The sequence below is a fragment of the Pundamilia nyererei genome, unplaced genomic scaffold (genome assembly GCF_000239375.1).
Source record: "Pundamilia nyererei isolate P.nyererei 1_Seehausen unplaced genomic scaffold, PunNye1.0 scaffold00053, whole genome shotgun sequence".
In the NCBI taxonomy this organism is placed as follows: domain Eukaryota; kingdom Metazoa; phylum Chordata; class Actinopteri; order Cichliformes; family Cichlidae; genus Pundamilia; species Pundamilia nyererei.
The window spans coordinates 2,569,137-2,582,236 of NW_005187454.1; the positions used below are offsets into that span (position 1 = coordinate 2,569,137).

The 13,100-nt window shown below is 40.5% G+C and overlaps 1 protein-coding gene across 1 annotated transcript in view; it reads right to left on the minus strand.

Moving 5' to 3' along the window:
* The window catches only part of stxbp1b (syntaxin binding protein 1b), a 25,795-nt gene that overhangs the window by 6,653 nt on the left and 6,042 nt on the right, over positions 1–13,100 (minus strand). The window contains exons 4-13 of the mRNA XM_005733663.1: positions 10,493–10,569; positions 10,087–10,165; positions 8,005–8,108; positions 7,181–7,329; positions 5,112–5,196; positions 4,468–4,598; positions 4,224–4,331; positions 4,032–4,092; positions 1,492–1,557; positions 891–971 (exon numbers count right to left, since the gene is read on the minus strand). Of these exons, the coding sequence (XP_005733720.1) occupies positions 891–971; positions 1,492–1,557; positions 4,032–4,092; positions 4,224–4,331; positions 4,468–4,598; positions 5,112–5,196; positions 7,181–7,329; positions 8,005–8,108; positions 10,087–10,165; positions 10,493–10,569 (941 nt within the window). The remainder of the gene's footprint in view (positions 1–890; positions 972–1,491; positions 1,558–4,031; positions 4,093–4,223; positions 4,332–4,467; positions 4,599–5,111; positions 5,197–7,180; positions 7,330–8,004; positions 8,109–10,086; positions 10,166–10,492; positions 10,570–13,100) is intronic.

A 13,100-nucleotide genomic window follows, 5' to 3' on the forward strand; every position in this document is an offset into this window, starting at 1 on the left:
ATTGAACGATTCGTTCATGATTCGCACATCACTACCCAGTGCTGGATGGGACAACGTACAACATGGCAGCTGGAACAACCTTCAGAGAACATGTTTGTGCTGTTTTGTTGTATTTGCATTGAACAGCATGCAAATGTTGGAGAGTGACAGTGATGACCTTCACACTGAACATTAATTCTGCTTAACATTGTGCAGCTTTAGGAAATGCAGAAATCCTCTTTTTTAATTTGTTCCATTTCATTTGTTTTTCTCTTTTCCTCTTTTAAACTAAGTGATTGTGATTTTGTGTAAAAAGAAGTGGATTTCAATTCGTGGAGAATAAATGAACGAGAGTCATTTGTGTTAAATATCAGCCTATTTATTAGTTCTGATCTTGTCATAATGTTTTTACCTCAATCATTCAACTGATACTGATTTCCCAGGATAAATAAAGATGCGTTGCATACTTCTCCCATATTACTCCAGCCTTGCTGTTCTGTTCTCATGTTGTTCCCCTGCCACCTTGGATGGTTAAGTGGAGAATATCTGGTTTAAACTCCTGGCTTACTTGGCAATGCCCAGAGAGACGATGGGTGAAAGATCGCCTCAAAGTTTCAGAAGAAAGAATACTCGAGTGTCACAGAGCTGTTAAAGCTGAAAACCCTTTTTTTTCAACCCTCATGTCCAATAATAGCGACAAACCACACTTTCTTTTTAGCTAACATTTTGGCTAACATTAGAATTTGTTTGATGATGTCATACATTTAAGTGTGAGAAATATGCAAAGAAATGAGGAAGGGGACAAATATTTTGTCATGGCACTCTAAATGCTCCCAGCGGTCACACTGAAACAAGACCCTGAGGCCTGTTCCCTCAGTGTTGACAGATCCAACAGAGTTTTGATGATTTACCTGTTCCACACGGCAAAGTTTGTCCACGGTGCCCTGGTAGCGGTTCATACAGTCCTCAGCCAGGTGGAGGTGGGTTGAATACTGAGCAGGGAGAGAGAGAGAGACGCTGCCAGTCAGGCTGACAAAGTGACCTCCATCAGATCTAAACTTTATTAAATTTTAATAATAATCTTAATATTTTCTACATAACGCTTCTAAATGAGCTTGTTTCCTTGTGCTGTTTCATGAAGTGTCAGAACCAAATGTGTTGTGGATTATCCACACATCTCTACATCAATATAGTTCACAGCTATAAACAAATTCAACACATTAAACAAAATATTCTCATATGGACTGAGAATAAAAAGACAAAAACTTTATAATAATTTATGCTTATGCTGAGGGGAAAGCAGCACTTTGTATGTATGTATGTACTTCATAGCAGAAGAAGCTGCTGCTATGTTTTCTTTTGGTTTCTGTCATGTCTGCAGTATAATTCTACAACATCATGATTTCACATTAAATGTGACCACAATTTTGAATAATGAGGTAAACATATTCAGTATTCCAACAGATTCAGTATTCCATGAACGCTGTTGTCTGTTGTGACTTTAGCTCCTACCTTGCTGAGCTCTTTCTGATACTGAGGCATCTTCTTCAGCATCTGCGAGAGTTCCTTCATGGTGGTCTGAAAGACAATGAGACACCTGCAGTGAACAAAATGTCTTCATTCATTGGCTCATTGGGTATGAAAGATTCTTTCAACAACAACATCAGCTACAAATGATGCTACACAACTAAAACAATAAACCAAATGCTTTTACTGTTTTATTCTCCACTGACTGAACAATGTTTTGAATACATTTATCTGCTTTTTACCCTCATAAGGACCAGGATCATGTTTTTATTCACTTATATGACTTATTATCTGCACCTTCATTTAAATGTCTTCCATAAAGGAATACAAAGCCTTTCATATCCCAAATATCAATATTTAACTGATTGTAATATTAATATATAATTTTATCATACCGGTATTTACTGTAATGTTATATTAATAGAATAATTTTGAAGAACTTCAGTTTGATGAGTTTTTGAGGTTTTGTTTGTCCTGTAGGCTGAGCAGATGTTTAAAGGAGTCGTCTGTAGAATTCTGTATATTTAAAAAGAGAAAAAACATTTTTTAAGGCAGCCAGTGATTGAAACACCAAAGATTTGTACAGTAGTATCAGCCAAAACAGGCAATATCCCACTACAGGCAAGACAGGCTATTCAATTGTATTTTTATAGGACCAAATCAAGCACCTCAAGGTGATTTACACTGTAAGATAAAGAGCCCACAACAATGCAAAGCAAACAGAGAAAACCGCAACAATCACATGACCCCCTCTGAGCAAGCATTTGGGCAACAGTGAGGAAAAACCTCCACCAGAACCAGGCCACGGGAGGGGAGGCCACCAGTGCATCACGTGCAGGTGACGCAGTGCTATAAGGTCACCAAGATAAGGTGGGGCGTGGCAGCTTTCATGTGATGAGAAGGATCTGAAGTTTGATTCTGGATTTGACAGGGAGTCGATGAAGAGGAGCTAATATGGGAGAAACATACAGTCTCTTTCTAGTCCCTGCCATTATTCTTACTGGAATCAATGCAGACACTGGAAATCGCTCAGTCCTTGCTACATAAGCACAACTGAGCGTGAACGATCATCTTGGCTGTTGGTAACAACAGGGCTGGACTGGTAATCTGGAGCTTGTGGGTCAATATCATTTTTGTTTTCTTTTTTGATAAAGCCTACATGCCGGCTGGAAGAGCGCACTGGCACCATGGGTGCATGAAGCAAGAACGTACTGAGGAAGACTAGTTTTGCGTCATTTAAAGTGGAATGTCCTGATGTCCTGTGGTTGAGAGCGAGGGCTCAGCTGACTGTCCTCTTTTGCTGCTAACAACGAGCCAAACTGCACGAGAACACACTGATGTGACACTAATGTCACAGCACCATACTGATCAGTGTTATTTATGCTGGAGAGCTAGTTAGCTAACATTATTACTGACAGCCAAAATGCTTGTTCACCCTCATTTTTGCTGCTGGACCTAATGAGGAATGACGGGTTTCAGGTATCTGCGCAAGAAGTGTTGCAAAAGCCAAAGCACGCAAATTCATGAATTTGTCAGTAGAGAGGTTGCAATCAAGCAGGTGTAAATCCACAATGGATCAGGAAACATTGTTCATTTTGACAGTAATGTTGAACTTGTCATTTTAAGTCAACTCCCAGTGCAGCTACACACTCTGCACATGCCTCGTGTTGTTGGGTCAGTGAGACAGCTCGATCACCTGTCTCATTGTGTCTTTTGATGTAACATGCATCTTAGCCATCGCCATGACTACACCCACTGCCTTCTGATTGAATGCATGTTTCTGCAACATCCTTATACCACACAACCCTACTTTACACCACACTCGTGTTTAGTAGTAGTAGAAGTACAATTTCACCAACTAACTTACACAAGGCAGCCATTGGAGCTGAATTGCAATAACAACTCCTTTTATCTCCACATTGACTTAATATAAATATTATTTCAAGTTTGATCTACAAAACTTTGAGTTTATTTGCAAAATAAACCATAACTTTTTTTTCTGAATGTGTCTAATACTAATACTAATACTCAGTTTATTGCGTACACATCGATATATGTTTGTGAATATTTTTCCAGTAACTGAAAATCCTATTTGAAGCGGCAGGCAGGAGCTGCAGGACTGAGAGGAGGCAGAGTAAACCAAAAGTGGCTTTAATGCTGATTTCAAAGAACAAAAGTTTCCAATTATGGATAAAAAATGAAGATTTTGTGCACATTAACAGAGGCTTCTTAGTGTGCTGTGCTTCTTACAGAGACACACAGAACAAATACCTTTCATCTACAAAGACAACAGACTCACTAGTGTGAATGAAAGGTTATTAGTCATTAATAATGCTGACTTTTGATGACTAGCTCGATAACTCGACATATGAACTGTCTGAGAATCTTTGAGAATTTAGTGATTGGTGGTAGGAAGTGACTGAGATGAGTGAACAAATGTATGGTCATGTTGTTTTCACTGTAACTATGTAAGGACGAACAGAGGATCCAGAAAGCCGAACACAGAGACACGCCGTGGCCTTTACCTTTTCTCCAGTGTTCATCTTTTTGCTGGCAGAGAATTCCTTGAGTGAGCGAGTCACAGCTCTGTGCGTAGTGAGACACAAAGAGGACACGTAAAAGAAAAAGTTCTCAGTATCCTGAGAAGCACGTTAGTGACAGCAGGGACCGGTCCTTTGTTTGACTGCATTTGTGAGCAGGAGGTGAAAGCCACTTACGTCGACACCTCAGCGATGTGCTTATGTCTCAGACTCAGCCACAGATCGTCATCCTCGTCCAGCACTACCTCCTTCATCCTGGTTTCTCCCATCCCGCTGGTCTCAAACCTCACAGACACGTGTTAACAGACTGCTTGATTTTCACATTGTCGCTATTATTTCTATTTGTGTGACCCAAACCTTCAGTCATAACATTAAAAAACACATGTGGCAGGTGTCAGACCTCCTTTAGTAGCATCTCTACCTGTAAACATCATCCTCGACTCCCAGTAAGTCGTAGGCCATGGCTTGCAGTGTGAGCTCATGCAGGAGAGGTGACACGGGGTCAAAGCCTCGGTCCAGAATGAGCAGCTGAGTGCGAGACTTATCGGGACCCTGGAGGCACCAGAGCATATAGAAAACGCTGCTTTAACATGTAACACACGTCTTTCTTCCAACAGCAATCAGTTTAACCTTTGGAAGAACTGAAGCAGCTTAGTTATCGCCCCAAGAACAATGGAGCCCACAGACAGACCATAACGTCTGTTTCATCCTCTGTGGATGGTTACCCACTCAACAGCGACGCAGTCGATGCTTGAGTCATGGGAGCAGTCCAGCTGATCTCCCCCAACACTGAAAACTAAAACTACAGCTGAGTGAAAATCTATTTACTATGTGAGTTTATTCTTTTCTTACTTAACTCTAATTAACAGCTGTACAGTTTTTAATGCAGCTTGTAAAAGAACTAATGATCGATAAAAGCAACCTGGATGTTATGGCAGATTAGAGCTGGGTACGATTTATTACATTGTGTGTAATTTCCTCTGTTTTTCTCTTGTTTCAGAAATATCCACATATTTACCATAATCTGGTTCTTCCATTCATTATCTAGTCATTTCACTTCATTACCTCTCCCAAGGTGGGGTCATCAGCTTTGTAGCCATCCAACTTCTCCTGAAGCATCTGAGCCAGAACTGCACAGTCTTTGTAGTCCCTAATCCAAACACACACAGGTATTCATTTATCCAGGTGTTAGTTCATGCACATTTTAAAAATCAAACAGCATGGAAGCGACAGCCAGGAAGAAAACATTTGGCTTATTTAGAAATAAGAGAAATCATCCAGAAATCAGATTCTAATAAAACACTGTTGGCAAGAAGAAGACGGTCATCCAAATTCAAGCTGTTAAAAGCAAGATAGAGGAGGGGGCCGGGCATCTCGGACAGGAACCACAAGAAATACACAAAAACCCACAGTGTGATTCCTCCAGGAGGTAGGACAGCTCAGTGGGATGGAATAAGGATATCCTTGACAGGAATATCAACACATATCCCAGTCAGCAGATACTCAACTGAAATAATAGGCTGACAACAGGAGGATATTGATGTCACTTTCTCCACAACGCATGGAGGGTTCCACCCAAAATTACAGCATCGCGTGGCTTTACAAGCAACGGAAAGACGCCAGCCTAAAGGACAACACAGAAGCTCTGATCAAGGCAGCACAAGAACAGATCCAGATAGAGACAGGAGTCTATCACAGGCGGCCTGCAGACAGCCTGGTACATGATAGCAGGACGGGACGATGCAAGCTGAGTCAGCACTTGGATCAAGCAAGTGGACTACGAGAACATTTGTGCCGCATACATCCAAACTGCAAGAGTAGCTCCAGCATTTTCCAGGAACAAAATTAGACCTATGTCCAGAAGAGAACAGTGTCTTCTGCTAAACTGCTAAAGCTCAGAACAACACAAAGCCCTCAGGCCTCTTTGTCTTCTGGTAGAGTTTGCTTTGAGAAAGATGTGCACACCACCCTGTCCAGGAAGCAGAGACTGAAGTCCGATGGTTCACCTCCGATCATGTCTGAGGGGAAAAGGCCTTCACATCCAGCCTGTTATGTTAAAAGTCTAAATGTGCTTTTGCTAATAATGAAACATCTTCATTCTCGATCAGAGATGCAATCAAAGTACAAGTGTGATTAATGTGTGTAGAAATGAGTGTGTGCGTACACATGATCTAGACTTAAACATGTGTGTGTGTGTGTGTGTGTGTGTGTGTGTGTGTGTGTGTGTGTGTGTGTGGGATGGGAGCAGTATGGAGCATATTATGACACACACACACACACACACACACACACAGAAAAATCTTGTAAAGTGCATCATACAAAGACAGAAAATGAAATGAAGTGATATTAAAGTTTCGATTTTAAACTTTGTTTCAAATCATGTTTGTTGAAAAGTCAGAGAGAGGATGCTGAGGAGCTGCTGGATATCAGGTCATCAGGTCATTATGTGTCAACAACGGTGAACGGGTGTCACAGAGGGACTAAGGCCATCTCGAATAATGTAATGTTCAGAAGGTCAAAAGTGCTGTGCAGAGGAGATAAGTCGTTCTTCCCATTCTTTTCTACAATATAAGTCAGGTCAGGAGATTGGAAATAAGAAGCTGGAATGTGAAGCAGAGGGATCAACCACAAACTGTGACGCTGCAAATTGGTTTTGATGGTTTTACTCTATTTTTCTCTGCTCATTTGTGCCGTGTTGGATTTCCACTGTATTCCTGGGGGATTGAATTTCCAAGGAATGCTGCTAGATAAGTGAATCTTTAGATCTGGTTGTGCTCGTCCTCTCCAAGCATTTTCCTCACAAAGATCAGAACAAAGTCAGCATCAGCTTGTAGCAGGCTGATAAGTATAAGTGCTTTGCTGCTGCTAAAGCTACAGTCTGCTACATTCAAAGTCTGCACTGTTGACATTCTCCAGTTGTATTCCACCAGCACTGAGCCTGCTCAGGGCTCCTGATTTTTAATCAGAGGAGACAGGGTAGACACCCAGAGGAGAGAGGCAGTTAGTACTGGGCGAATCCCCGTTGGCTCCATCCAAACCCTGCAGACCTACTGGGGCAGACCCACAGGATCAGAGATCACCACTTTTTAAATAGAAAGCCAATTCAGTCTTTAAAAAAATCAAAAGGAGCTCACCCTCTGTATCGAACTCCTGGATACTCTTTCAGCGTGGCACAGAGGGTGGCGATCTGTTCAGCACAACGCTCCAACATGTTATTCTTCACGTCAGCCTTGAAGGGGCTGTAGAAGTCCTGGAAAGCATCCACTTTATCCAGGGAGAAGACCTGACGACAGAAAACAGTACAAAGACGACACACAGTTGTATAGTTTCCCATCTGCACCACAACACTGGATTTTAGACGCAGCAATACTCGATTGAAGTGCAGGGGTTCAGCTTTAATCGAACTGAATTTCAGCATTAAGTAATTAAAGCCATTTCTTTACATAGTGCTCAGTTTTCACAGGCTCAGAAATAACTGGACAATAACTGGGCTGACTGTTTGATTTAATATTGTATAGTGGTATACAGAGGCAACACTACAGGATACATCCTCAACACCTCCCATGTGCACAGTGTTTCAGTGTTACAGCAGTTCCCAGTTTAATGCAGGCCTGAGTCTGGGTGGCTACTGGTGGTCTTATATAATCCTGAAATCAAACTGGTACCTTGTGAACCTTGTGCAAAGCTGATTCGTCTCCTTCTACTCATTAATAATGCAACGTTCTTAAATCTGGTCATAAATGTGTTACATGGTTTCAGCACAATCAGTTTTCTCCTCACTTTCTTGCAACATGAAAAGTCAACTTGTAGCTCAGTTCAATAAATCGTGGAAAGACAGCTGAGATTTTACTGACTATTCATTCATCTGTATTCAAATTATACAAACACAAAGATCTCAAAACACTCAATAAGAATATTGTTACCCATCAGTCATGACTGATGGTGGCCAGGATCTTACCTGAGACTCATAGGGCAGGAAGGCTATGTGGATCTCAGTCAAGGCCTTCATCGCTTTAGAAGCGCGGGATTTGGTCAAGAGTCCAAACAAAGAGTCTGGGATTGCTGCAAGCAAAGACAAACATATTGGCTTACTTAGAGAAACTGTAGGTTTTACAGAGTAAGAATTAAATGTTTCATTTATTTTATCTGCTTGGCTCAACATGGTGTTTATGGTTCTGGATTCTGTTTCCTTTCTGTCCAAAATACACATTTGAACAAAGGAGTGATTTTGGGGGTTTTTTGAGTGAAAATTGTAAATAACTTCAGCCGCATTAAATCAGTCTTAGATAAAAGTCTAATTAAGCACGTGTAGTTTTTCTGTCCATATTTACAGTAGTAATGGGCAGCTTATCAAAGTCAAACAGAGGAATACAAATATAGAGATTATTAAAACAAAATACAGCCAAAGATAAAACACGTCATATTAATATGGATTAGGAAAGAGATGTCTCTCACGTTCAGACGACTGAATACTTTGACTTCTGTCAAACATGTGACATTTGGAGCTCGCGTGTCTTTGAGTTACAGTAAACAAAGTTCACCCTGCTGTCAGGGTCACGTCCTTAATAAAGTGGCAATAAAAAGAAACACTTAACCTTTTAAGGCTTTCATGACCACATTGTAGATGGCTCTGTTCAGTCAGAACTGGGACCCGCCTGCTCCCCGTTCTCACTAACTGGTGCTATGACTAATATGAAACATTACCAGTGGATGTGTTGAGTCTCAAAGACTTATAACAGCCACGTTTGGTCCATGGCAAATTATTAAAATTTGCTTGACACCACAGACAGATTTAATGGAAATGGTCAGTAGTTCAGACTGACCAGCTCTTAAGTTCCAAACAATGATTCCAATAAAATCCAGAGGAGGAGTTTGGAACGGTCTAATGCCTGGAAATGGTCAAATCACCCCATAAAGTTGTCAATTTAAGTTTGTGTCATTCACCATAAACGATGCTAAAGACCTACTTCATTAATTAGGTGTTGCTATGGAGCCATGTTGCAATGACCATGTCTGAGTTTAATAAAACATTTCCACCAGACCTGTGTCTGTGTGTGCAAACTGTCATGAAATTTGCAGAATGTGTCTGCCTTTAAAAACATAACTCACTTTGTAACATAGCACTGAAGCAGATAAAGGGAAGAAAAGCCTGCACTGCTGTGGAGGTGTTTTATTCATTCAGCTTTCACAGGCAAGAAAAAACAACATGCTGTGTGGAAGCTGGGCAGACAAGACACATGCACAAAACACTCCAAAGGAATGGGAAAAAAGCCAAAAGCACAACCAAAGTCATTTAACACAGTGAAATACTGTGATAGAGACATGCATGATTGGAAATATGTGGAGCATCTGTAGCTGTTTGGGGACCAGGATGTGTTCAGGGCCCCTGTTGTTGTCGTCTCACTCTGACTGTAACCCCTCTCACCAAGTTTGGATAAAGACTCTTTTCCTGTTTTTTTCAAATTAAATTCCTTTTTTGAAAAGCAAATGTAGGCGTACTAAATTCGCGTGGATTTGCACGAGTTAAATGACTGTGACTTTGCCCACTTGTCTACAAAGCACCGCTGCAGTGTGGCGTGTTGGACTTTATTAAAATGTGTTTTCAGTATTGTATGATCTACTATTTTGGACTAGCAGTGGTGTTTATTAGTCATAGTGACTCCTCAAAGAGCCTATTTTGCACTATTAAAAGCTGCTAATTATTTTACATTTTGTAAAACTTAAAATTTTAGGATATTTTACTTTCAGTTACATTTATTCAGTTGTATTTATCTCCCAATGGAAAAAAGAAAGACAAAACAGCATCATCCAGCCAGCAACAGCTGTGAAACTATACTGACAGATGAAAAAATACAGAAACCAAAGACACCTGTGAAGATTTTAAATACAGTAAATGTGCTTCGAGTTAAAGAGAGTAGTGATCCTGATATGGTCTTAACCTCATTATATAAAGTGTCCTGAGACCACATGTGTTATGACTTGGAATTATATAAATAAAACTAAATCGTGTATGTTGTGGGTGTGATTTTGGTCTACTCACTGTCAGTGAAGAAGACGTGGGCGGCTTTGTACCTCGGAGTCCGAGGGTCTCTGAAGTCCTCAATCACACCCTCGACAGACTGAAAGAGCAAAGATGAACAGAATAATAGTTCATTGCTACATTGTTGAGTGAGTTACATATCACTGCAAACATCAAACTAAATGTATTGTAGTAAAGGATTCAAATCAAAGGAAAGTGTCGTTTCTAATTTGATGGACAAACATTTGCAATGAAGAAAATCACATAATGAGGCTGTAGAGCAGAGGTGTCCAGCTCCAGTCCTCGAGAGCTGCCGTCCTGCAGCTTTTAGATGCATCGCTGCTCCAACCAGCTGAATCAATGGTTATCAAGTTTGACAAAGGACTGCAGCTGGACGGCCCTGCTGTAGAGGAACTACTTTATTTACCTCGTCTGAGGGTGTGATCAGGTAGATGGCCTCCATGCTGGGCAGAGGTTCACGCCGCTTTGTTATATCTTCGACAACTGAAGTGGATAAAGAGCAAGGTCAGTGCGTTCATCAGGCTGGTTAAAGTCTGAGATTTTGGTATGATCTCATATCCCAATATAAGACACTTATCATCCCAACAACGATATATAATCACAAATCAAAAAATGACATGGCAACATGACATTTGGTTGTTTAGGAAGAGGGGGAAGATTTAGGAGTGACGTGTTGTCTTGTGTAGTTAGTGTGTAGTGTTGTGGATAGTTTTGTGTTGTGTATCAGAACAATGAGGTGACTGCTGTCTCCAGGTAGAAACAGGAGTGATGTACCTGCTGCTGTCAGACCTGCAGGTATCAGGCTGTGATGTTGTACATATAATTTTAAAATTGTCAATTTATTTTTGCATTTAAAGTTACGAAACATGATTCATTAAACATGTTTGTGGTTGTTACAGTAAAAAATATAACTTTTTCTACTCGGATTTTATGTGTTTTGTCTGATTTTAGATCAATTGTGTTAATACAATATGTCAAAATGAAAACATAACTGTAAATTCAGACACGTGAGGTTGTGCTGAAAAGGATGATACCAAACAAGGCAAATAAACAGTTTTTAAAGGTGAAATGTGGAGGAAACATCAAAAGGGTTAAACGTTTTATTTATTTTTTTTAAGTAACGAAATAGTTACTTTTCAAGTAATTAATTACTTTTAGAATCTTGTAACTCGGTTACTAACTCAGTTACTTTTTTTGAAGAAGTAACTAGTAACTATAATTAATTACTTTTTCAAAGTAACTTGCCCAACACTGCTGACTCGTGTGATTAAAGGATCCCCTCTTGGGGACACTCCCCCAGGACTTAAATCTGGGACTCTCCACCACTCGACATTAGAACTGACGAAGCTTCTACACGTGGCGGAAATTAGCTTTCTCCAAAACACCTCTGAGATTAGTTTTGACGTTTTCCATTAAATGGATGGTTCTTAAATTTAACTTAATATCTGAGGGGTTTTTTTGGGCAGCACGGTGGTTAGCACTGTTGCCGCACAGCAAGAAGGTCCTGAGTTCAATTCCTCCATCAGGCCGGGGTCTTTCTGTGTGGAGTTTGCATGTTCTCCCCGTGTTTGCGTGGGTTCCCTCCGGGTACTCCGGCTTCCTCCCACCGTCCAAAGACATGCAGCTTGTGGGGATAGGTTAATTGATTAATCCAAATTGTCACTAGGTGTGAATGGTTGTTTGTCTTTGTGTGTTGGCCCTGCGACAGACTGGCGACCTGTCCAGGGTGTACCCCGCCTCTCGCCCTATGACAGCTGGGATAGGCTCCAGCTGCGACCCTGAAAAGGATAAGGAATGGATGGATGGATCTGAGTTTTTCTTAATTTTAGACTAGTTGTTAGTGGAATTTTTTCCAGTTAGTCAACTAAGAAATTAATGGCCAGTAACATCCCTAATCATTACGTTTGGTATGTAGCCCACATGCATCATCGCAGCAGTACTCCCAAATGAGCTGTTGGACGGAGCTTCGTGTGATCTGCCTTTTGGCAAAGCAATTGGCTGGAAAAAGTCGACACATTCAAGGGATTTCATCACACCGTCACTACCTGGTGCCATGTTTCTCACAGTTAAAGTACTATTTAGTCAGCAATGTTCTGGTGGGAACGGATACCAAAGCCTGTCTTTAATCTGACATTTTTATTCAAAATGGTGAACTCATAAAAGACAGCTTTTTTTATTGGAACTTGCAAAAGTAAAAAACAATACTGGAACACACCTGTTGGTAGAATGCAACAAGGAACTGAAGAAAACAGAAGGCTTAAATACACACATGAGGACAATGAACAGGTGAACAGAATCTAACGAAACACAAAGGGGGAAGTAAAACTGGCACATGACTGATGGATTGGAAAGTAAGACACGTACACCGGGCATGGGATACGTAGGGAAGACTAAACAGCCGGTATTCAACAGACTGCTATAAGAAAAATAAACATGAAGTCAAACTCTGGGACTAGATCACAACTACGAACATTGAACTCCAGCATGTAATTCACAACATAATTACAAGAACACTGGAAATCAATAAGAAACTTTAAACTGAGAACAGAGGAAAATAAACTAAACACTGGATCAACGACCGAGGAACCGCACAGCTGATCTTATCCTTTTCTAATATTTCAATTACCTTGCAAAAAAATAAATAAATATAGAAATATTTTCACACTGTAAACACTGTTGGATACATTTAACTTAATTAGAAATTAGAGTTAAATTTGATTTATTTAAAACAGACTAAACTAACTACACAGCTACAGGTCAAGTGTATGGAAGCCCGTTTCCGTCACTAAATAAAGACAAAACAGCTAGAATCCATAACTCAAAATTTCGAGTTACTTTTCTGAAAAATTTCAAGTTAGCTCTGCCAATCAAAAATATGCGTGAATGAGGTCGCTTTCTTGTTACCCGGAAGCATATGGCGCAGAGGAACGCGCACTCAAAAATGGATCCCAACAAATTGGCGCTTTCGCGAGTACGTTTGCTGATAGTAACACCATGTGATTCAGCTAATAACA